Source organism: Sturnira hondurensis, unplaced genomic scaffold, assembly GCF_014824575.4.
Source record: "Sturnira hondurensis isolate 20B ecotype Veracruz unplaced genomic scaffold, ASM1482457v3 Scaffold0004136, whole genome shotgun sequence".
In the NCBI taxonomy this organism is placed as follows: Eukaryota; Metazoa; Chordata; class Mammalia; order Chiroptera; family Phyllostomidae; genus Sturnira; species Sturnira hondurensis.
In genome coordinates, this window is record NW_028076767.1 from 40,951,446 (window position 1) to 40,977,918 (window position 26,473).

At 41.1% G+C, this 26,473-nt stretch overlaps 1 protein-coding gene across 3 annotated transcripts in view; it reads left to right on the forward strand.

The window, feature by feature from the left end:
• The window catches only part of CHN1 (chimerin 1), a 158,915-nt gene that overhangs the window by 120,804 nt on the left and 11,638 nt on the right, over positions 1-26,473 (forward strand). For all 3 annotated transcript variants that reach the window (XM_037044415.1, XM_037044416.1, XM_037044417.1), the window contains 3 exons: positions 15,469-15,553; positions 24,605-24,778; positions 25,515-25,592. In XM_037044415.1, coding sequence (XP_036900310.1) covers positions 15,469-15,553; positions 24,605-24,778; positions 25,515-25,592 — 337 coding nt within the window. The remainder of the gene's footprint in view (positions 1-15,468; positions 15,554-24,604; positions 24,779-25,514; positions 25,593-26,473) is intronic.

Below are 26,473 nucleotides of genomic sequence, written 5' to 3' on the forward strand. Positions count from 1 at the left end.
AAAAATGGAACATATTAATAGATTTAATTGCTGCCAAGATAATATGAAAGCAGTGAATCCTGAAATGTGAATTGATACTGCAATTAAAACACTATCAGGTGAACCTTGTAATATTTAGTGAAGTTACTAATTCAAGACCTATTGGGATAGAGCAGTGCTAGTGAACCTGTCAGTCCCGGCCAACAGACCAGCCATTCTGCATCTGATAAACTGACGGGAAGGAAGAGCCAGCTTTCCTGCTAAGAGTGGTCTTTTCTTTCATTTTGAGGATACAGACAAATTCAAGTCCTGTGGCCTTCATTTGATTCACATTTGAGAATATGAAATGAACCAACAAACAAATAGATGTAGCATGAAATTTGGAGTTAAACTATGTGATCTGTAAGTTGTCTTACAGCTGTAAAATTTTCTGATTCAATTATATGAGAAATATTCAATTTGTTAATATATTGTTTTCCCTTATTAAAATTGTAGTAAGGCCTATATAGAGACATTTTAGTAAGAATCAAAATAAACTATATATTAAAGACTTTTTTAAAACTAGTTACATTACCAGTCAGTGAAATGTCATATTCAGGGGCCGAGCCTCCCGTGTCCCCGGCTTCTCTTCCCCCTCCATTCTTCCTTCACCTGTCTGCACATTCATATTAATAAAGTGCGTTGTAGAAGCTCGAGCAGCCTCTGCTGAACAATTAGTAAATGAGCACACAGTGCGACGGGGGGACCTGGGTGGTGGTTATTGTGAAGCGGCTGGAAATCCCAACACAGAAGTAGATTCTTTTCATCTTAAGACCTATGTTGTTACAAATGGGCTTTTAAAAAATCAAACTCAATGTGAGTTTAAATGAAATAAAACCCAAATATCATGTTATCTTATACTTGACAGCAGTGTCTGTGTTCACATTTTAAGCACTTAGTAATTTGAATATTGTTTTAATTAACAGTAATATAAAATAAGTTAAATGCAATATGATGAAATGGAAAAGGCAACCTGGGGTGTCACGTTATTAAGCCTCAGCTATAATGTCACTCACCATCGCTTCTCCTATATATATATGTGAACATGGAGTGTCCAGAATTAACATTTTAAAGGAAAAATGTTTTTCTCCAAATAGGTTTGATATACACATATATATGTGTGTGTGTTCATATATATATGTGTACACACACATGCAATTCCTGATTCTTAATGCGGTGACTTGCAAGAAAAGATAAAAATAAAGATCAGTATGGAACGGGGATTATTTCCACCTAGGGCAGTCAGACTTGTAGAGGGCCGATGAAGGTAGGAAACTGGACAAGACCGTGTAAAGTCCCCGTAGGCCCTGTGTTTCTGTTGCTGTCTGGGAGAATACTTATCAGATGCTGTAGAAGCCAAAAACAGTGAACACAGACTACTCTGCTCTCTACTTCTGCCCCTGCTGGTGCTCAGCACACACTTCCTCCCAGGCCTCGGTACTCCCCCTCACCACTGCGGCCCTCTCAATATCAGCCCTGTGTGTCGTTCCTATGCCTTGTAATTCTGGCTGGGGGGCTGGTTATGATACCTCAAGTGCAAATCTAGACCATTAAGGTCATTGGAAAGGTTACTGCCTACCATTAACAATCCAGAAAGAAACATTTCACAAGATTCTTGCTAGTTGGCACATAGGTGCTTATACATCTTCATAGATATTTTATGGGGCTGGAGAATTTAAAATGCTATACTTAACTCAAGAGAAACCCATGATTTCCTGGGTTGGAAGAATATTGCTAATATGGTCATTCTACCTAAAGTGATCTACAGAATCAATGCAATTTTTATCAAAACCCCAAAGACACATTCTACAGAAATAGAAAAGACAATTCTAAAATTCATATGGAGCTACAAAAGACCCCAAATAGCCAGCACAACATTAAGCAAGAAGAACAAAGCTAGAAACATCACACTTTCTGATTTCAAAATATATTACAAAGCTATAGTAATGAAAACAGTATTAAAACAGACATATAGACTAATGGAACAGAATAGAAAGCCCAAGAAAAAAGTCCATACATCTGTAGTCAACTGATCTTCAACAAGGGCACCAAAAACAGGTTGGGGAAACAACAGTCTCCTCAATAAATGCTGTTGGGAAAACTGGATATCCACATACAAAAGAATAAAATTGGTCTCTTACCTCAAAAATCAACTCAAAAATCAGAATAAAGACTTAAATATAAGCTCTAGAGCCCCCCAAAATACCAGAAGAAGACATAGGAAGAAAGTTTCTTGACTCTGGTCTGGGCAGTGGGTTTTTGGATGACACCAAAGTATGGGCAACAAAAGCAAAAAAAGACAAGTGGGATTCCATCAAACTAAAGAGCTTCTGTACAGCAAAGGAAAAAGTCAGCAGACTGAAAGGCAACCTATAGAATAGAAGAAGTTATATGCAAAGCATATATCTCATAAGGGGTTAGTATCCAAAATATATAAAGAACTCATACAACTTGATAGTAAAACCCCAAATAATCCAATTTTAAAATGGACAAAGACCTTGACCAGACATTCTCAAAAGAAGATTTTACAAATTGCCAACAGGTGCATGAAAAGCTGCTCAACATATCTAGTCATCAGGGAAATACAAATCAAAACCACAGTGAGACATCACCTCACACTGGTTAGAGTGATTTTTATCAAAAAGATAGAAGATAACCAGTGTTGATGAGGATGTGGAGAAGAGGGAAGCCTTGTGCACTGTTGGTGCAAATATAAATTGATATAGCGAGTAAGAAAAACAGTATGGAGGTTCCCCAAAGAACTTAAAAATAAGACTACCTTGTGGTCCAGCAGTAGGTTGCCTTTTAACTCCACTGGTTGTTTCCTTTGCTTTGTAGAAGATTCATCATTACATGGAGTCTCCATGTCTATTTTTGCTCTTGTTGCTTTAAAATTTGGAGGGACATTTGGAAGTTTGCCTTTCTTATTTGGAGGTTGTTAGTGGAATTTATTGGGTGGCCTATTTCTTTTGTGGAATTAAACAAATCTTAGTAGTTTAAATTTGGGGAGAGATTTACAGGTTTGTCTCTCTCACGAAGAAGCTATTAGTAGAAGTACTAAGTGTACTATTTCTTTTATGGAATTAAAAACCAAAAAATTTTTTTAAAAACCCAAACCTCAGGCCAGCCTTTGAAATTAAGATGTAGGGTTGCCACTCTCAAACACTTGAGGAGGGGCCCTGGCTCCATCTCACACAGAACCTGTCCTCGTTCTCTTATTCCCAACCAGTGTCTTCATCTGAGGCCCCGACAGACAACTGCATGGGAGGTGGCATCCATTCCTTCCAGCATGTATGTCCATCTTCCTGACTGAATGTTTTAGGAAATTTGGTATTTCTAAAATGCATACCAAAGCAGAGAGCCGGCCTGGCACGTGACTCCCAACGCCATAACAAGTCAAGGATGAGTACCCCTAGGAAGAACACATAATTTTAGAAAGTCACTTCTTCCAAAATTCCACTCTCCTAATACTTTAGTTTATGTGTCTACACAGTAACCCCCAAGGATTGGTTTTTCCCACCTTTGGGATATGTTGGTTCTTTATGGGCAACTTTTATAGTCACTTGTATCATCTATCTGTTCTCCCCGATTTAACTAAGGAGCAAGTGTTAATTCTATTCTGCCTACTTTTTAAATTAATAGGAGAGATACATATGTAATATTTCATACCTCTTTTTCAAAACCTTGTTTAATTGACAGACTGTACTGTGATCCTTCATCTTCATGACCCACTATGTCAACATTCCTCTGAGGATGAAGAGTCTCACGGAGGAGTGAGGCCTCCGGTGACTTTAATAAGATTGTCAGGGCATGTGCCCAGAGATGTACCTGTCATAATATCTTACCTCAGTTGTTGTCTGTCTTGTCAAGTTCCCTGTTATCTCAGTACACTCATTACCGCCGTTAGTCAGCGTTCGTTATTCGTACGCAGTAGCACATGACACAAAAATATCATTGCCTTCATCAAAGAGCCCAGAGGGCAGAGAGAAGACGTGTATGTACCGAGGGGGGGGAGGTGGAATAAAGGTCTAAAGAAGATACATTGAAGTAAAGAGAATGTATGCAAGTACTGATTTTTCTTTCTTAAATAGTTTACCACAGTAATGCTGGCATCTGGGAAACTGCCACAAATTATATTTCTGATAAACACCAAAACACCAGTGGATTTCCCCCAGATTTACTCTCTTAAATTATCTTAAGATTGCAAAATAGGAAAGTTAGGAAAGGAAGGGGAAAGAGTTCAGCAGTGTAACACTTCTGGAGAATATTATCAACTACGTATTTTCTCTGTTTTTATAGTCTTTGAGGAGCAAAAACAGAACTTGGATGTGTTTTTTTAAAGTGTTATTCAGATGTAACAATTAAAGAGAAAATAATATGTCCGTTTTCAGGCCATGGGAACCAGAGGGTTTTTGTCATGTTGACTGATGTCCTCCAGTCAGCCGTGTGAGGTAGAGATGATGTTTTGACCATCCACGTGAATAGAGTTGCCCAAATCAGGCCAGAAATGTCAGGCTCACTCTTTCTCTTCTGTAGAACCCCCTTTGTTTGGAGTTCCAGCTCTTAACATGCGCCACACCCTAACCAGTGCTTGCGGCTCTGCCTCACAGGCTCGGGTAGTGCCCTTGTTCAGAAAGAGGGTAGGTCCTTCTCTAGAAGTCATGTGATTTGGCCTTGATAGTTGCTTTTATAGCTTGTTACTCCAATATTGTGTGACATCGCTTCAGTGTGTCTTAAAAAATCCATTTGGAACCCATTGCTGATATTTATAACCTTTGTTGGAACAGATAGGAGACTTTCCACTGCACTCTAAGGCAATAAAGGGAAATTACTGGCTCACATAGTAGGAAAAGTCCCGTGTTAGTTGATCCAGGAACTTAATGCCACCAGAGCTCTGTCTTCAAGCTCTGTTTTCATATTTAGACTCCTGGTGACAAGATGGCTGGCAAAGGTTTGGCTCTAGGCCTTCTCAGGTTCTGGTCGGCTGCAGTGACAGACTGAGCAAAGGGTCTGGGCCTGGCAGGCGGTCCCCCAGGTAGCGATAGGCCCTTCTCTAAACCAGTAGCTCTGGTTTCGGGAGAGCAGAGCGTGTTTACTGGCTTAGGTCTAGGTCACATACTCTCCCCGGGAGCTGGGGATAGGCCAGTTCCGCACGGTTCACGCAGACTGAGGAGTGTTACCCAAAGATTAGACATTTATTTTGTGTGGCTAAAAAATCGGAAATGTCCACTAGATTAAATGACAGGTGAAATCACCAGTTATAAGATTCTAGGATACAACCTACTGAATACAACAAGGTTGATGTAACACTCCGCTGGGAGAGGTGTGCCTGTCGGGCACAGTGACAAAGGAATCCTTAACCATTCAGCCTGTATAGGGACACGGAAAATTTCTGATTAAGTTAATATTATTTTACACATGGAGAAACTGAAGCCCAGAAAAACAAAAATATTTGTTTTTTAAACAAAAGAAGGCAATTAGGTGAACCTATACTACTAGAGTATTAAAGGAGGTTCTTCAGACACAAAAGGAAAATAATACCAGATGGAAGTTTAGGTCTATACAAAAGAATAAAAAATGCCAGAAATGTTGAACACATGGGTAAGTGTAAAAAATGGCTTTTCTTCATTTTAGTGCTATTAAAAGATAATTGACTGTTTAAAGCAAAAATAGTAATATATTATGTAATTTGTGCAGATAACATAGATGACAACAATAGCGCACAGCACGGGGTTGGGGGTGGGGAGTCTGCTGTCTTAGGTTCTATACACCTGGGCCTGCAGCAGTGTAATACTATTTCTATGTAGACTGAAAAGCCAAAATATATATTGTAACTCTTAGCACAAACTCTAAAGAATAAAAGTTTTGTTAATAGTAGAAACAAAATGGATTCATTAAATACATACCATTCAGAAGTGTACAGGAAAGAAAAGGAACAAAGAACAAGTGGAACACTATATAAGAAACAAAAGTGAGGTGTCAGGTTCAAGCCCAGTCGTATTGATAGTAACATTACATGGACATGGCCCCACACGCCATTAAAGGCAGAGGTGGTCGGACTGGGTTCAAAAGGCAGTCTCCAACTACAGCCGTCCCGGAGGAACCTGCTGTGAATATAAAACACAGACAGAAAAGAATAAGATGTACCATATAGACATTAATTCAAAGAAATTAAGAGTGGCTATATTTATACTAAACACAGTTTTCAGAGAAGAAATATTATTGGGATTAAAATTTATGCATCTAATAATAGAGGTTTAAAATACGTAAAGCAAAACTGAATTGAAAAGTGAGATAGATAACCCACAATTATAGGTGGAGATTTCCTACTTCTCTCTCAATGGTAGAACAAGTAGACAAACAGAATAGAGAATTAGTAAGGCCATAGAAGCCTTGAACAACAGTGTCAACCATCTGGCATAAGTGATATTTATGTGAAGTTCTGCTCGGCAACAGCGGGATATCGAGGGCACTGTGCAAGTGAACGTGGCAGAGTCACCAGTACAGAAAACAGCCCGGGCCGTAAACCCAGTACCAGTGAATGTACCAGGGTTGGAATCACACTCAGCATATTCTCTCACCACAACAGAGTTAATTTCAAAATCAAAAACATCTGAGAATTTCCCCACATATTTAGAAATTAAGCAGTTTACTGCTGAACAACTCATGGATTAAAGAAATCACAAGGGACATTACAGAAAGAAGAATACATCATGTCAAAATCCCTGGAATATGGCTAAAATAATGTGTGTAGTGAAATCTTTCCCATTAAATGCTTATTTTAGGAAAGAAAAAAAGGGTCTTAAAGAGCTAAGCTCTACCTTAAGAATCTAGAATGAGAAGAACTGATTAAACCAAGTAACAGAAGGAAGGAAATATTACAGATAAGAGCAGCAATCAATGAAAGAGAAGAGAAACAACAAAAAATCTGGATCTCTTTTACTGGACCTTTAGGAGGGGTTTTAGCTACACAGTTTAATAATTGCTTGTGCATTTTAGTCAAACCTTTTTTCTAACGTAGAAATACTTTAATTCATAACACTTTAACAGTAAACTTCATTAGATGACAAATTTAAAACCAAGTCAAAGAGAAATTGAAACCTGATTGTGTTGAAATGTTAATATTAGTACAGTCTTGACTTCGTGGAATTGTGGGTCAGAAGATCACATGGGCTGGTCTGAGGTGTTTTGTCTCCTAGCGTTTGGTTCCAGCACCTGTGAGGTAGTCAGAGACGGACGCCGACCTGTGGGTTGTACACTAGTTTTTATTGCACAACCAAATAGATTCATTTATTTTCCTGTCATCCTTTCATATTGTAACTAGGAGACAGACATTTTGAACTTTGATTTACTGTGCTGATATTTCATTACTCATATTCGAATGTAAACTTTCAAAGTAGAAATGTTGAGGTTATGGCAGCTGACATTTTAAAACTTTAACCACAGTTTCATTCAGAAGCAAAGTTCTTACTGGAGCTCCTTTAAAAAAAATAAATTTGTTTCTGAAACTTATAAAAAGTCTAAACATTAAACTTACAAGTCTTCTAATACTATAAACATTCGTAGTTTTAAATGAAAAATACTTTTTGAATTACTGGTTTTATTTATTGTTAGTGTTTATTGTACACCTGTACCTTGTAATGCGATCAAAACAAATACATAAAGGGGAGGCCTTGAGAACTGCCGTGTTCCCACGGCCCGATGGCTGGGTTGAGGCCGATGCTCCGCATCAGGCGCGGCTCTCCCAGCTCCCAGCAGAGCACCGGCGCCGAAACTCGGTGTTCTGGCAGGTTCACCTGTCTGCGCCGCACCAGCTCAGCTGGGACAGTAGAGATCTTTCCCCTCTCAGGGGTAATGTTGATTGGATGAGTTGGGGTAGGGAGGGGAGGGGCTACGTAGATCCTCAAGGAGGCCGTAAGGAAATCTGAATCTAGAATTACAGTGAATGTGTTATGTGAGTGGAATTAATAATTACTTTCTGTACATGTTAACTTAAGGTTCTGGGGTTTTTTTAAGATTTTATTTATTTATCTTTAGAGGGGAAGGGAAGGAGAGAGGGAGAGAAATATCAATGTATGGTTGCCTCTGGTGAGTCCCCTGCTGGGAACTGGCCTACAACCCAGGCATGTGCCCTGATTGGGAATTGAACCAAAATCGTGTGGTTCGCAGGCCGCGCTCAGTCCACTGAGCTACACCAGCCAGGGCTAAGGTTCTGTTTTATACACCAACCAAAAAACCTTTTTACGATGTTATTCATGTGGGAGCAGAACTAAATTATTACATCGCCCTTCGGAGTAGCCCTACTAGTAAAGTTAAAACTAATCTTGTTATAGTCTGACTATGTCCTACCAGTGTTTTTCTAAGGTTATTTTTCCTTTTTTAAGGGAATAGCATTTATTTGCGGTGTAACCAATGCATGTCTAGCAGGCTTTTTATGGCATCTTCCTCAAATCTGAACACTTTCCTCACTCTTGAACCATTATGTCACTGATTTTTCTGTCATTTGTCATCCTTTTCAAAATGCCACTTTGGATGGTGTGAACTCCTAGTGTTGTTGAGTTGTGCCTCTCAGAGACCCTGTGTGCTTCCCCTGCGGAATCTGTGGCAGCTTCTGGCTGTAGCTGCTCTTAGCCCCTGGGCCCTCACTGCCGTCCAGTGCCTCCAGGCCAAGCGCCTCCCACTTTCTGAGTGCTGTTGGCCCGAGGGTGTGCCCACCCCCTGTTCCTGACCTTCACCTGCTCCAAGTGGTGCATAAAGCACAGTGTCAGCCAGTACTCTTGGTGCCTTCCCTCTGCCTGTCCTGCAATCCGTCAGGACGGGGGGGGGGGGGGGGGGGGGGGGGGGCGGNGGTGGGGGGGGGGGGGGGGGGGGGGGGAGTGCAGCCTGTGTGAGGCCAGCCCTGGTGGTTGAACCAGATCCAAACCTCTCTAATTGTTACAGATTTTCCCTCAAGAATTACAGCCACTAGTAGTTCTGATTAGATTTAACTAAATGACAAGAAGGCATTGCCTTGATACTAAAGACACTACTCCTATTTGAAGTACCCCTCCCCACCTATTGTTTCAGGGAATCCCTACGCAGCTTTGTACATTTGTTGCTAATGGTATGCAGTCGCTCCTCATGGCTTAATAGTTTAACCAAAATACTTTAACTGAAGTGGCAAAATTAGGACCAAAATTTTACATTTCAAATCCTTTGGATCAAAATTAAGCCATCTTGATGAGACTAAAATTGGATACTTGAAAGAGTACATCCTGGTTGCCCTGAAGACAAAAATGGAAAACAGGGAAAAACACCTTTCCTGCCCAGCTGTCTGCCCACCTACATTTTTTGCCTTTGGGTTTGATCATCTGCTCTCTCCCATCATCCCCCAATACCATCCTGGGGCGCCAGCTCGTCAGAGCCTCCCAAACGAGAAATGTCGCTCCCACTTCCGAGACAAAATTTCATTTCCCTAATTTTCTTGTCACCACCAGCCTAGTTTACATTTGCAGCAGGCTTTGCAGGCAGTCTTCTTGGCTGTTTGTGTTCATGCTTATTTCTAGAGGAAGTGTTGTGATGGCTTGGAAGGTATAATGAAGATAGGCTGGAACTTTTTCTCTTTCCATGGCGTGCATTTCTTTTCTGCTGTTTCTATTACTGGCATTCAAAGTGGAGATATGAATGTCAGAATCATGATGAGAAGTAGAAGTCAGGGTTTTGGTCAGTATAACAGTGGGTCCAGTTGAGAATGGCTTAGGTTTTTGCCTTGGTCAGTGTGCGGGAGACGCACAGCCCTTAGCACCTAGCCTGTGACATGTGGACCCCTCAGAAGTCTGCCCATCCCTCCTTGTCTGTCCGCTTTAGCTGGGTTCTGACCAGGGCCTCTCTATGCCAGGCTCTGTTGGGGTCTATTAATGAATCCACTCTTTCATGTCTTTTTAAGGTGAATAATGTGAAAGGAGTTTTTCACAGGTGAAAAGCAATCTCAAATGCCATGGTAAAAAGTTTGTCTATTTTCCGGTTGTGAAAGAGAAGAGGCCTTTAAGACTAGTTGCTTGGCCCTTTGTTCATGAAGGTGTAATTCATGCCATATACTCTGTCAGTGTCATTGGTCAAGATGTACCAAAACCTTTGGAGGTGGCTTAGAACAAGTGTCTGAGGCCACCTTAAGGTTGCTTTACTCAGGACCATTCCTGAGCTCATTAATAATGTTATACACTGAAGCTGATTGCTGTTTTGGAGTATCTTACCAAAACACCCTCCCCAAAGAAGTCCTCTTTTAGTGAGTTGATCAAGTAGTAGTATTTATGAAGGCATTGATGTTTCCCACCATATAGGCCAGTGTATGCTATTAAGGCTGCACAGTAAACAGCAGACACAGAGGCAGCTTCTGCCTGTGAGAAATATTAACTAGAGACTAGTGGATGCCATAGGGTAAAGTAAGATGCTGCTAACACCTTGCTCATCACAAGACCACTGCCCATCAGCCTCAACTACGAGAAGCACAGGCAGAAATCCAGAAGTTTGTTTTGTTTTTGGTTTTGGTTTTCTAAATGGGCTTTAAGGGGAAGACAGATGATACATTTTCTTGATTTATATTCAGTGCTTCTACAATTCTCTTATTAGATTTCCTCATTCACATCTAAGGATTAGTGAATGGAAAAAAGAGAAGCTAATCAGGAAGGAGAAGAAAGAGCCGACAGCCTTGGAGGGGAAGAAGGGACAAGAAAACTGACACAAATGTGTGAAATATACACGTCTGGGGCCATTTAGAATTTTAAAATCCTATTGAAGGTGACACATGGAAAATGTCACCAAATGAGTGTCTGTTGGTTGCATCTGTTGTAGAGACATCAATAGTCGTAAGTCTCTGAATGCCGACCAGCCAAGGATCACTGAAAGCCACCTGTTACACTGTGGGGCCTTCTAGGAAAAGGCCGCCCTGCCGTACAGTCTCAGGCGTTGGCCTGAGCCCCTGGACCCCGTGAGAGCCACCGAGGTTCTTAGCATCCTCCTAAGCAGAAAGAATACCCAAGGTGTAACTTTCGATCTTTTAATTATTGTATTCTGAGTGCCCATTATATTCTGATTTAGTCATTTTAAGACAGGCAGTCCAAATATAATAGCGCGCAGTGAACAGAACTGGCAGCGGGGGCAGCACCTGTTCCCACTGTGCTCAGTGGGGCAGGGCAGCCGGAGGGCTCTTTTGAATTGCGTGATTTGTCCACTGATTTTTTAAGATACCTGTTTCTGAATTGGTAAAACATGATATAAACATCACTGATTATGTAAAACTGCATGCATAATAAAACACGTAAAGCTCAAATTTAGCACAGTCACCCTTTTAAAAAGAGACTATTTGTCGCTTTTTCTTTAACGCACTTGATCCTGGTCTAGTATAACTTCATGTCATTCAGGAAGAAGCTTGCTTTCAAGTCCGGCAGCCTTTCTCTGAATTTCTGGCCTGTTCCAGTTCCTGTTCCCCACTCTTCCCCACTTTTTCCAAATTCCTTATTGGCTTAGTAATTAAACTGCTGACCTAATGCATAGATAACTACAGACTTTGAACTTCCTTAGCTCTCTGACCTCCAGTGGCCCCCAGCACTCCTGCGTAGCCTTCCTTTCCCCACTTCCCCTCTACCTCAGAGCACAGGAAATCATCTTCCTCTTATTCAAAACCAGTTCCCTCTTCCCTGGATCCTGTCTTCATTTGATGCCTTCAAGAGCCTCACTCCACGAGTTACCTCCTGCTTCACAGAACTCTTCAGTCAGCCTCCCCTCCCTCTCCCTCTCCCTCCATTTTTTTCCTCCCAACTCACTTCCAGACCTGCTCCTCTACTTTTGTTCCTTCTGTTAATGCCATCCTCCCCAAGGCACCAAGCCTGAAACCCTAACAGTTGGCCCCGGGCGCTCCCTGTCTCCAAGCCCTGTTGATCTGCCCCCTATACAACTCCTTACCCCTTCCCTCTTTTTTTAAATATGTTTATTGATGAGAGAGACAGACAGACAGACATTCATGCCCTCACTGGAGCTCAAACCCAAATCCTAGGCATGTGCCCTGACTAGGGATTGAACCCCCAAACTTTTGGTGTATGGGACGATGCTCCAACCAACTGAGCCACCTTGGGCAGGGTCTTTACCCCTTCTCCTCACCACTGCCTAAGTTCAGACCCACATCATCCATTACCCAGACCACTGCCACAGCCTCCTGCCCAGTCCGTCTTCTTCCAGCCCTTCCCCTGTCCTTGACTGTGTTGCTCTCCTTCAAAATCTTCAGTGGCCTGGCCTTGCTTGTTAGGTAAAGTATAAATTCGTAGGCATGGAGAAGGCCCTGTGTGCCTCTCATGCCGTACCTTGCCAGCCATTCCCACCCCACCCTTCCTTGGAATTCTCGAAACATCTCATTGTTTCGCTCATGTGTGTGCCTTTGGTTTCCTTCTAATAGCCTTTCCTATGTGCCCTCCAACACAAACACCTCTGCAGGTCCCCTGGCCGACCCTGCTCATCCCCGAACACTCAACTCATGGGTTGCACCCTAGGCCTGAGCAGTGAGTGCCCCTCCCCCAGCTTCCCTCACACTTGGGAGACACAATTCCAGTCAAGCATTTTCACAGTGCATTTCATGGGAGAAACCTACAATGCATTCCTTGAGCCAATATCCTTTTTATTTTTGTATGTGTCATCACTTAGCAAATGTTTATGAGTAATAAAAATGATTAATGAATGAAGTCTCTGCTTTGGTGACCTCTGGGAGAATAAAAAAGAGGAAAAGGCTGCAATATTCAATGTGTACAAATGCAGTCCAGTGTCGTGCAGCCACAGAGCCCACAAAACAAAATCTAAGAAATAAGAATTTTAGATATAAAAATTCAAGAGGGAATTCAGGTAAACCCTATTATACAAATAGAAGTTTTGTAGGCTGCTGGAACTTCAGTGCAAATTTCTACCACTGTTTCTTGGAGAGCTATATAAGAAACTTTCCAACTGTTGTTTTTTTTTAAATTAAAAACAACAAAAAGCAGCCCCAAATCACTCAGGATTTTATAAATCACTTTATAAAAAGCTGTCCAAGAAGGAAGTATGTAAATAATTTCCTGAAGTTTGCTTTCTGAGACAACCGTGGGATCCTTGCCTGCTCAGCCAGCTCAGCTCCTTCTTCGGCATGCGTAGTATGGGGACAGGTCCCAAGATTTTCAAAGTGCCACACTCACTGTTTCTCTTGTGAAGGGAGGAGGAGAACTGGGTCTGTAATATAACATCTCAGGACTCGGTGCTATTTGCAAGAGCCGTTCCCAAAGTGATCTCACGCGATCTGCCCTGCTTTTGTGCTCCTGGTGTAACTTTAAGACCCTTTACCATGAGATAACTGGCCCGCACCAAACTGGGGCTTCCCGCACACTTCCAGTGCCTTCTCGTTAACCTCACCTCAGTACGTGAGCCTGGGCTCTCCTGAGATCTGGCAACCCAGAAGCCACTTTGTGTCCCGGAGACTGTCCCTAAAAATAACTTCACAATTCTGTAGCTATTTATGTGTGATTCTGTAACCTTTTTAGGAGTCAGTGCTATCTGTTTCACACATTCTCCTCAGAGTAAAGCAAGATGGCATACTTTGTTCAGTTTTATTCACTCAGAGGAGCGTGGACCAACCCAAAGGCATCTAAGGCTATCTGGGTGTTGATCTTGGCTCTGCTTCAGGAACTTCAGGAAATACTTGCAATTTACAGACTTTAAACATCATTAACAATCCAGAAGCAACTGTGTCTGCATTCCTGATGCTTTTCCATAAAAGACATGAAAGGGATTGTGGCCTTCTTTTCAAAGTCAACGTGATGTTTAGTGCTCAAGTTCACTTGGCAGTAATGAGAGTTACAAACACATACTTACTGGAATGAGCCCCAGGTTACCCATTGCATATGGATATTTTGCCAGTAGTAGTATATTGAATTCTGACATACCACATTTCATTGATTCTCGTATGTACTGTTTGTCACTTTAACATCTCTCAGATTGGTGTTTATCTTATAATCAGTGGCGTGTCATAATTTAACTGACATGGTCTTTCTAAATGGAGTATACAGGGTGGGGCAAAAGTAGGTTTATGTTTCTGAGTACAGGAAACAGTTTATTCTTACATTATTATTTATTAATTGTATTATTTTTCATATGAATAACTATAAGCCTACTTGTGCCCCATTCTGCTTGTGTCTTGCATTTAGTGTAAGTCTTACATTCAGTAGCATCTTAAGTTTGGAGAAATGAGTGATATATATATATATACATATATATGTATATATGTGTATATATATATATATGAACTATACTTCTACCTCTTAAAAATCATTTCCTTGGTTTCTAAGACCTGTTTGATACGTAAGTAGAACAGTAGTAAAAATGGCAACTTTAGCTGTGAAGTTCATTATTTGCAGTATCTGTTTTTGGCAGATACTGTGTTAGAATCAAATTGTCACACTCTGATATCCATTCTCTTGTATGACTGTCTTCTGCAGGAGGAAATCATGGAAATCATTATCACAAGTAAATATAACTTGATACAGCTCCGTGACTTCCTTGTTCCCTCTCACTTTTCCATTAACTTACTTCTTGAGTGCATTTTCAGCCAATATTTGCTTAGAAATATTAAAGTGTTATTGATACTTGGTTTTTTTTTTTAGTCTCTCGTGTTTGGGGTTTAGGTTCCTTGCTTTCCTATTTGACCAATATTTTTCCATCTGAGTTAAGGTGGAATCCCTTCTCTTTCCTGTGCATAGACCTCTGTGGGTGTCTTGGCACTGGAGTCCTTTCTTCTCTGGATCCCTTTCTTAGGGATAAAGGAATCAAATGCAGCACAACCTTTATGAGTGGGAATGATTACTGAATAATTCCTACACTAAAACAGCGTTCCTTACTAACTGTAGTTTATAAAATATATCCATTCTCTTTACTAACATAATAAGTATCAAGTGGTTTTGGAGAGAAATTGGCCCTTTTTGATGATTCAGTTGTGACCGGTCACTAAGGATCACCTGCAACATCTGTGCCCCTAACTGTGGTCGCAGGGGACAGAAGGTGGGTATCCAGCGGAATCCTTCCCAGGACCCAGACACACTCTGCATCGCTCCCTGCGCTTCCCATGTCGTGCTGCTCAAAAAGTGTCAGTGTTGGTAGGACACGTGCGTGAGGCTGCCCACAGCTGGAGGGAGCACTTGGAAGATTCCCATGTGGAAATTATTTTCAAAAGTAAATTGCAGTAAATTTGATTTACCACCATCTCTAAAAGGAAAAAGAAATCAGACTCTGAAAGAAATTTTAACTGCTTGTCAGTTTTACTCAACTAGGGTTTCACCAAATGTAATCGTCATGTGATGCCTCCACAGGACTAACGGAAGCTTGTCTGTGTGCTAGCACTGTGACAGAGGACTCCTCACCTGTGTGCTTCCCTCTGGCCACTTTGTCTCTACTCTCTTGCAGGTCCATACGTTCAGAGGGCCACACTGGTGTGAATACTGTGCCAACTTCATGTGGGGGCTCATTGCTCAGGGGGTGAAATGTGCAGGTAAGAGCTCCTCCCTCCCACGTCATCGAGTAAGCTGGGGAGTTACACAGAGGAAATTATAAGGACATTTGCTGTTATGCACAATGGGCTGGATCCTAGTTTGCTCATAATACACATACAGCAAACAGTCTGGGTTTCCAGGCAGCCACTTTGGAAACTGGGGTTTTATCTGCCCTTAAGCTTGTACTTAATGAACAGCAGGCAAGGGATCTGGTGTGTTAGTCCATTAAAAAGAGAGAAGTCAGCTTGTTCAAAAAGTCTGATAAAAGAAGAAAAAAGTAAGGTAGTTATATTTAACTGTTGCTTTTGATGTTGTAGGAACTAAATTTATAAAAATGATTTTTTTTAAAAGCAGTATACAGGGACCTGTGATTGTTGCCATGGAAACTGAATTTTAAAGATAACTTGCTAAGCTGAATTGTCCTTGCTGAATTTTTGTGAAATCAAATTGAAGCTTTAAAAATCTAAATTTATCTTTAGAGAGGGTTACCAAATTCTGAAAAACCACTTAGTCACTAGTATTTTGTGGCATTTTGAAATTCTGAATAAGCCAAATCTTTTTTTTTGTAGAATATGACCATAGTGTTTTGGGGTTTAAATTTAGAAACTTCTAAGATTTACACATAAAGAAATAACCAGCTGAGGTATTTATTGAAGTGCCTAATGAAATATGTGGTTATTCACATCATGTGAAATTCATTTGTATAAAACACCTGTACAGAATACTGGCCATGTATTCAAACTACTCTAAATTCTGGCATAAGCGTCAAGATAGCCACTTAAACTTTTTTCTTAAGATTTTATTTATCTTTAGAGGGGAAGGGAAGGAGAGAGGGAGAAAAATATCAATGTGTGGTTGCCTCTCATGTGTCCCCCACTGGGAACTGGCATGCAACCCAGGCATGTGCCCTGACTGGGAATCGAACCTCGATCATCTGGTTCACAGGCCCAAGCTCAATCCACTGAGCTGCACCAGCCAGGGCGCCACTTAAACTTTATTGCATAGTCTTTGGTCCTAGAAGTTTCTTTCTGCTATTTAAATTGTAAGACTGAAAAATATCTTCTTACATGTTGTTTAGCATGAAGCTTAACACTAAAAATGTATGTATACTAAGAGTATTTAAAAATTGTAATTATGGTAATTCTGTCAAATCAATATACAATATGTTTCTTTTGTGGCGTGATTTTTAATGCAGTCTTTTTGTTGTCCATTATGTGTAGAAACTTATGGGGTTTGATTGTTCTTATTTCTGAACTGTGTTTTTTAATAACAAGGTACAATATGCATTACAATATGCATTCAAAGCACCCTTCTTTCTTGTTATTATTCCCTTAGTATCTCTAAGACATGGTAGAGTTCAGCACATAGCACTAGCCAAACCCATTCAAAGACCTGCCACGGGGAGGGATGAGAATTCTCGAGTGTCGACTTCGACCTCTGCCATGGTGCCCATTAGGGAAAGTCTTGGCATAGATCCGGTCTAACTCTTCCCTTACCCCAGAGGATGACCCCTCCATGTGCGACTCTCTGCCCAGGGACTAGGTGAAAACAATGTTACCATCTGGCCTCTGGCTGCCGAGTCAGTGTGAGGAGCCATCCTTGGGAAGGCTGTGGTGGAGGCTTTGAACTGGAGGGGAACACGGTGGACCATGAAGTGTTGATAGAGTGGTGGTGCTCAGACCATCTGCATTGTTGTAGATTTTCCAGAGCAAATGGAGGCATCTTTCCACTTGCTCAAAGAGTGACGATCTCAATTCAATAAGCCCGAGTTGCCTTATGATGCAGCCTGGACCAGCTGAGGCTCTGTAACAGTTTCTTAAACACTTTATTGCTGTCACTAACTTAAAAGCTTTTCTTTCACTAGAGTATGTATCATTTACTTTTGAAAGAGTGAAGGCCACTGGGTAAGAATTCTGAGTCACCTAGTAAAAGAGAACAGGTACAACACCTGTGAATAACCTTTGTCACAAGTCATGTTTGAAAGAAATGTCTTGGAACATTGTGGTAGCGATCGTGTGAGGAAAAGGAGAAAGAACATGATTCACTCCCGCCCACAGCCGCCCACATCGACAACCCTCACCTCTTGTAAGGAGTAGAGGGCAGGGATTGAGAGAAAAGCCTTGAGATTTTTTTCATTTTTTATTATTTCTTGTCCTTAAAAGCATTATTCTGTGTGATTTGAACCAAAGTCAGCTCGTTATTTCCAGTGTGGAAACTTGGTGTTTGAATTACTTCTGTTTTTTTCTGATGGCTAATTACACTTGGATCGACGGCGGGATTCTTCGGTATGAAGTGGCTCATCCTGACCATCCACTTTATCTAAAACACAATGCAAAGAATTAAGAACTTAGAGGGAGAACTAAGTGGGGGGCTAAACAGTGGTTCCTCAAAGATTTCTCCTTCTTAATCCTCAGAACCTGAGAGTATGTCCCTTTCCTGGCATAAGGGACTGTGTGATGAAGTTACGGATTTTGAGATGGAAAATGTCTTGGGATTGTTGGGGTGAGCCCAGTGTAATCACTGTCACGGGGGGCAGGAGAGGGAGGTAGGAGAGGCTGAGGCAGAGAAAAGATAGAAGGACAGAAGCCGAGGTCATGAAAGAGAGACGATGCTGTGCCTCTAGCTTTGAAGACAGAGGAAGGGGGCCAGGAGCCGAGGAATGCAGGCAGCCTCTAGACGTTGGAAAAGGCCAAGGAAAGAAACAGATCGTCCATTAGAGCTTCCAGAAGAAACGCAGGCCCGCCAACACCTTGATTTTCGACTAGTGAAACTGATTTTGGACTTGTGACTTTCAGAACTGTATGATGACTGACTTAGGTTGTTTTCAGCCACTAAGTCTGAGGTAATTTGTTACAGCAGCAATAGGAAACTGATGCACTAGCCACTGAACATTAGAGATATTATTATTATACTTCCAAAGAAAAATGGCAGGCTTACTGCCTGTCAAAAGAGAGATATGTATTTATCTGCTTTTGATCCCTAAGACAGCTTGCTTTGTTCTGGTTTCTTTTTCAAAATCCACCAAGGCACAGAGCTTGTCAGGAATTTTTAAAAGAGTGTTTGCCAAAAGCAGCAATTTTATATCCCACCACCCCCCTCTTTTTTTAACATCATATAAAATGTTGAGTGGGGTTGCAGTCACCAGACTGGCAGGGTTGCTGTAGGAGTCAGACTGATAGCTAATAGCAGGCAAGGTCTCAAAACTCCAGGCTTGCTGCTACACACTCCACGGCCAACGAGGACAGCTGGTGGGGCTGTCGGGTAATTGTGAGCACACCAGATAGGACCTCTTCAACCCCCAAACACAGGGTTCCACGGTGGGCATTCAGGGTTGACTCCTCACCTCTTTAAAGTGAGTAAAATGATATACAAGAGAGTATCTAACTGCAGCTTGGGAGTGCTGCTCCTCCTACTCAAATTTTTATGAAAAAGTAAAGTTCAAAGGGCCATCAATGCTCAGATAAGAAGAGTTTCCCAAACCACTTTTCCCTTCCTTAGGAAAAGCTGACGGGTTAAAGTAATATTGTTATCTATATAGTCATTGAGATGGCCGAACATCGCTGCCATCCAAAAGACATTCTACTAACATTCCTGAATTGCTGTCATTTTAGCCTTACCAGAATATTCTAAGAAAATAGTCAGATAATTTTGTTGTGAATCAGACATATCAACTTAGCATTGGTCATTTATTAAAGTGACTTCGTTTTGCCGGTGTATTATCATTACTGCCAGCCCCCAAAAGGAAATGGTAGCTGTTTTTTCCTAATAATAAGATGTACTTACTGCGTCAAATACACAAGCTTTTAACTTCTAGGCTGAAGAAAGGAAGTGAAAGTAAGGCCTTTTATTTGTTACTGCTCTGATTGACTATACCTGAAATGTTACATTGGTCTTTGTAAGCCAGGAAGAAATTGGTAAGACTTGCCTAAAACTTCTATGTAGCCCCCTTTTAATTGAAAATAGTATTTTCATAAATATCCCAAAGAACAAGGTGTTTGTCTAATTTTGCTTATGTGACTTCTGATGTATATTAGAAATAGGTATTTCCACTTTTTCTGGATGGAGGGGGTGGGCAACTAAGAAATATGTTTAAAAATAGGATTTTTGTTTGCAATTATTTAAAATATGAACACTTATAAAAAAGGATGAACCATTTACTTTCAAAACACATTAGCATTGCCCATTAATCTTATCAATAGAATGTACATAACATAAGCTATTTATTTCAAAAAGTAGATTTCTGTGCTTCCTAAATATGAAGCATACATTATGTTTTTTAAAGAAAATTTGAGTAGCCTAAAGATAGCAGTCTATATAATACCGGTAGTTCATTAATAAAGGACAGACTAAAGCATTATTTGAAATTTTTATTCTTCCTTTTATATGTTTATTCTGTGCTTATTAAGTAAATAATTGGGAGAGGGAAATGTAGTGTAATTGTAACATAAAAATAACCCACCAAACCAAGAGATGCAACAAATGAAAGGACTTTTTATGGCCTTTTTTCATTTACAGTATAGATCTTCCCTGGGAGAAATGGAACTGTATAGGAGTTATATGACTTTAATAAATAAGTATGAAAACCAAATAAACTCTTAATGGCAAACTACAATATTGATATACTGCTAGTCCTTGAAGCAGCTATTTCCAGAGCGAGCTCAGAGCTGGTATGTTGCACTGTGAACTTAAGGGTATAAAGATGCTTTATTTTAATGACTTTGTCCTATCCTTTGGTCTTTGGAAGAACTTCTTGTCCAGTCCTGCCAAAAAATTTGACCTTTGACAATTATAATATTGGGCACAGCATATTGTCCCATAGGTTAATTTTTTTCAAATGGAAGAAAGAATATTAGTTCACAAAGTATTTTCCTCTCCCTTAATTATCTAAATCTAAGCTTTATCGTCACTCTATCCAGTTTTCACTGGGTCACAAATGATCAGGGCATTAGATAAGAATTATGTGGGCACCAGAAAAGCCCACGATCCATCAATGCCAACAGCACTGACCGAAAATAATCCCAAGGAAAGCTTGCGCTTCCTATCCAAAGCCCTGGGAAAAGGCAGCCCATCTGGACAGAAATCGTAGGACCCTGAAGATGTTTAAAATGGGAGATAACTTCCAATATTCAAAGGGAAAACATCAGTATTAACATCAGCCCATTGGTGTTCCTCAGATGTTCTGATATTATGTGGATACATCAAAATTTTACTATCTTGCTTTCTACTGGACTTCCATTTAGAGTTTATACAAAGGGAAAGAATACGACAAAACAAGAATATAATGGGTAGGTTTTATCCTTGATTTTCAAAAGTTTTGGCCAACTCATTCATTTATATGTGTGTGTATATATACATATATATAAAACAGTAAAATATGGCAGTATCTTTTAAATTGAAGTATATGCAACAAGTAATGGGTACAATACAAATTACTGAATAAGAGGTTGAGAATAGCAAGTTCACCTCCAACCCTAAAAACTAACTCAGAGTCCATGGTGCATATCCCTCAGTGGGAAGAGCCCAGGCGGGGAACCAGGAATCCAAGGTTTAAATCTCAGCTTTCTGGCTGAGTGACTTTGTTTTACTGTCATTGGGAAGTGGCCCTGGGACAGGTGATTGCCAACAGCCCATTCCAGCTGGATCTGTGACTTCCATGCACCCACTTAAAAAGTAGGAGGCCCATCAACATTATTATTAGATTAGGAAGCTTTGCTGACTTTTATACTTGGGAAATACTATGTAAGAGTTTTTCCTTTTCTGGATGAGATGAATAAATAGGTTTCATTTTTTCCCCTCACAATAACAACAAAATTCCCTGGACAAAAAACGTGCCTCCACTATCAGAAGACTCTGAAAGCCACAGAAAGGAAGGAAGGCCGATTAGGGACCTTAGGACTGAAGGAACCCAGCAGCAAATTGCATCATGGTGTTTTGGATTTTGGTTTTGTTTTTATTTTTTAACCTCCTGTGTTTTCCAGCCCAGGCATTAGAAAAAACTCACAGCCCTTAAATGCCAACAGGCACAGACCAAAGAGAATCCCAAGGAAAGCCTGCTCTCCCTGACGGAAACCCTGGGAAGAGCATAGTTCAGTGGGACGGAAATCTCTTAGCCACGCCTCCCCCGTGAATATGAAGCAGCCGTCTGTGGGTAGGGCCGTTTCCCACCGCACCACCCCCCGCGGTAATAACAAGGCTGCATTTCTCCTGTGTGTCTGAGTGGAGCTCTGTTTTCCATCACCATATTGTGGAGGAAACTTGTACCCCCGTGGGGGGGATCCTGACTCTCATCCCCACCCACTTCTGTAGTAGCAGCAGGACCCTCTCAGCCCAAGTCTGTGGGCAGGGCCCTGCCTTCACCCCTCACCTGCGTTAATGAGACAGCCAGGACTGTAAACAGAACTGTCTTCTGTGCCCACTCATCCTCAGCTGGGTTGGAGGGCAAACCCGACTTCCATCCCCACCCTGCAGTAACTGGGAGGTGGTGGCCCTGTCCTCCCCAGCATGTGGGGGAGAGTCCTGCCATTTGGGTGACCTACAAGTGGAGCAGGCAAAACAACAGCACATAAATGTTACAAGGGCTCTGTAACTAGATGTTGACATTTGAACCATGGCCTGCAAAAGAGAGCCAGGATGGAGGCCGGAATATGTACCCTAAATCTAAAGTTTACTTACCTGCTAACGTGGAAAATTTCAATAGGAACCAGAGTCTGTAACACTCAAAATACCACAATACAGTTCAGAATCACACTTCATACCAGGAAAATCTCAACTCAGGGGAAAAAAGCAACCAACCAACACTAATTTTGAGATGGCACAGATGCTGGAATTATTAGACAAGAGAAGCAGCTACCACAAAAATGCCCCAACGGGCAATTATGAACATTCTTAAATAAAAATAGGATGTATCAGAGAAGAAATAAAAATGTAAAAAAGAACTAAATGGAAATTTTAGAACTGAAAATGTACTCACTCACTGGATGTGCTCAGTGGCCGAATATAGATGACAGGAAGAAATCAATGAACTTTAGGTAAATGGCAATTATCTAATCAAACAAGAGAGAGAGAGTAGATTTGTAAAAGTGAACTGAGGCCTGTGGGACAATAACAGGAGATTTAACTTTTGTGTTGTCGGAGTCCCAGAAGAGGATGAAGAGGGACAGAAAAAATACTTGAAAACTAGTGGCTGAAAAATCCCCAAATACGGTAAGAGCAGCCAGAGAAAAATGATGTGTGTATTTGGAGACACCTGTATGTAAATGAAGCATGTCAAGAGCATTGGAGGTGAGGAAGCGTCTATAACCCCTGGCATCCAAGTGCTGCAGGACCTACAGGCAGTCGGGTCTGACAGACAGGGCCGGCCTGGAGTTCGGCTTAGCTTCTGACCACAGCCGACTGTGGCGGTGCCGTGTTGCAGCCCTGGGGCCTTCATGGGAAAGGCTTCCAATGTCATATGTTTCCGAAATACAACAACGTCATGGGGAACAGTTACAATTTACTTACACGTAAGCACTGTACTGCCATGTGTAACTGGATTGCGGCATTACTGAAAGTCATGATAACAAAGATGACCACCAGCGTTTCTAACATTTTATAATGTGCAGAGCACCTCGAACGCACTGGTTCATTAATTCTCATAACACTTCTGAGAGGTCAGGGTTGTGCTCCCCTTGCTGCGGAAACAGCACACACAACCGCAGCCGTCCAAGGACGCAGACAGTTAGTTGTTGTGGGATTGCACGTGATGACCAGCGGTGTTACCGAGGCCTGGTCGTGAACTGTATGTGCCCCACCTGGACCAGATCTATGAGAGGTCAGCATCCGGTTTTCATGAACTTGAAAACAAACATGTCATGCTTTTAAAAACATAGAGATGGCATTTGTTTTAGTTAAATCATTCAGCAGTGGTCTATCACTCTTCAGTCCAACTTAAGAAAATATGTCTGTTCCTTTGTATTCCTTACTCTTGTTGAAAACAAATACTAACCAGAAATGTTTAGGTTCTAGCATCTCAGAGGTTATAACCCAGTGAAATTACAAAGCAAAGGAATAGTTTCAGTAGAGGCACTAGGTGTTATAACCACGGGCTCTGCAACCATCCGTGGGCTTGAACCTCAGCTCCCCACGGACTGAACACACGATGTTGGGTAAATTTCTTAACAACTCTGTGCTTGGTTTTATAAGGTTTATAAAATGAGAAGAGTAATAGTACCCATTTCATAGAGTTTTGTGGGTTTAAATGAAATAATAATTGTAAAGCACTTAGAATTGTGTTTGGCATTAGTAAGCTGGTGATAATAGTAGTAACAGATAGCTGTAGCTGTTTTTATCTACTAGATCAATTGTATGTTATATATATAAAGGATTATGAATAAATATAAATACGAGCAGCACCATTTTAAGAGGGCCCCAGGTTACTCTCTGGAGGTCTGATTCCTCCTCATACAAACGTATTAAAATGCAGTTATACCCCACATTGAGTATATTTTTATGTAATCTTAAATGGATAAAATTTTAGTGGGCTGGCTCTGACTGGTGTAACTCAGTGGACTGAGCTCAGGCCTGTGAACCAAAGCATCGCCGGTTTGATTCCCAGTCAGGGCACGTGCCTGGGTTGTAGGCCAGGTCCCCAGTATGGGGTGTGCTAGAGGCAACCATACATTGATGTTTCACTCCCTCTCTTTTTCCCTCCCTTCCCCATCTCTCTAAAATAAATAAAATCCTTTAAAAAATTTAGTGGACTAATTGGCATAATATTACATTTCATGGACATTTAATTAAATACTTATGAATTTGGTTCATTTTGGTTTGGCTGGAATTTTCCGGAGGTCATACAACAAGTAAATGGTGAAACCCAAGTTAGAAGTTTGGTCTTCTGACTTAAAATCCAAAAGATCTTGCGAGAGAAGAGATGGGAAGAATAAGAGCTGCTGGAAGCTAGTCTTGTTTTAAACCTAATGCAAGCTGGAGTATCTTTTGCTAAAATAAACAGTCTGGGATGCTCAATACTCTAAAACAATAATGAACTTTTTCTGTCTCCATTCATTTTGCAGATTGTGGTTTGAATGTCCATAAGCAGTGTTCCAAGATGGTCCCAAATGACTGCAAGCCAGACTTGAAACACGTCAAGAAGGTGTATAGCTGTGACCTTACAACCCTCGTGAAAGCCCGCATCACTAAGCGGCCGATGGTGGTGGATATGTGCATCAGGGAAATCGAGTCTAGAGGTGAGGCTCTTCCGGGCTGACTCGGGCCGGTCCCTGCGCTGCTGTTCTGGGTGCCTCACTGCACAAACCGGTTGTCTTCCGACAGTCATGGGGGCATGACTTCAGGTGGCAGATGGTCTGAAATGAGTTAACTTAACAAGAAGTTAAACAGCTTGAGTTCAAGGTACATTTAGGTACATTTAACCAGTTATAGGAAATATGCCTAAAAGGATATTTATGGATGATGTGTCAAGTTTATAAAAGTTGACATGTAGATACCATTCATTTTTCAGCTTTTTATATATTTTTCTTGGGTCCGAGATGCAAAGGTGTAATGCTATATTAAAACTGTCCTAGGCCAGAAACCAGAGCTGCACCCTAATTATTCATCCTCACTTGGGAAAAACTGCTACAGGCCTATTAATATAGTTTATCTGACTCTTCTGTTATGTAAAAGAACTTACAGTGTAATTGAGGTGATGAATTATTTCCCTTAAGACTTAACATATTTGATCTAATTAGACAAAGTGATGAGCCAGCTCACAAATACCCAGGTGACAGTAGGTCAGAGTCAGAAAGCCGTGAGTGAAATGGGTTTATTTTAGGAGAAAAGTGTGAAGAGACTTCTAAACATGTATATTTTATCATTCTTTCTGATACATTACTTCCCTAGCTTAAAGCATGGCAAGAAGTTAAAATTTAAAGAAAAGGCATGATTCCAAAAAGACTAATTAGCACCCTCACTTTATTTTTTCAGGTCTTAATTCTGAAGGCCTGTACCGAGTCTCAGGATTTAGTGACCTAATTGAAGATGTCAAGATGGCTTTTGACAGAGGTATGTTCTTCTGCATGTTTGCTACCTTAGGTCAATGATACTCTTTGCCAAAAAGGCACAATATCTTATGTTATTTCATGCATTATTTTTCTAAATCATTAATGCTTGTTATCCCAAATAAAAAGACTTAGTTTATGATTTTTAAAAATTCTTTTTAGTGAGTATAAGTATTAAACAGTTAAGTTTCAAGGTGAAAAAGAAGCATATAATTTCACTATATCACCAATATTTGAATATCCAAGGCAGTCTGTGTTCATCAAAATATTTGCAAAGCAATTAAATTCACCACAAAAAGCAGGGAGAAATGGGGAGGTTGGGGCCTAAGCCATTGCAGATTTCCGACTTCCCAGGCCTGGAGGCCCGTCTCTAACTCTGCCTGTGTTCCACGCTTCCTCGTCACCTTCGACTCAGTGGAGGCCCAAGTCCTGGCTCTTGTGACGGGACAAGAAGCTGCGAGGAGCCGAGGACCTTCTGGCAGAGGACCCGTCCCACTGTGGGAAGAGGGGCTGGCCAAAGGAGAACTCAGTGGGCTTATTGTCTCTAACATTTAAATTTAGCTTTGTTCCCATGGTTCTGCAGTTTGTCCTTAAGTACTAGAATGAAGTGGTACCAAAGAAGACCTGTCACCTTGAGTACAGGGAGTGGAACAGACTGAGACTGGTGGCATTTTAAAGAGCCTCTTACCTTTGCAAGTATATATTCCTCTCCTACTGCAAAGCTCTTACAGCCAGCAGAGGCAGAAGACAGAAATAAGTGTTATTACCAACCTACTATGAGGAAATCTAGGCCAACCCAAGTACTTAATAAAATCAAGGAAAATGAAGGGAAGTAACGGTATGTTAAATCCAAATAAGCATCAAGAATAACCGCAAATCAGCCCC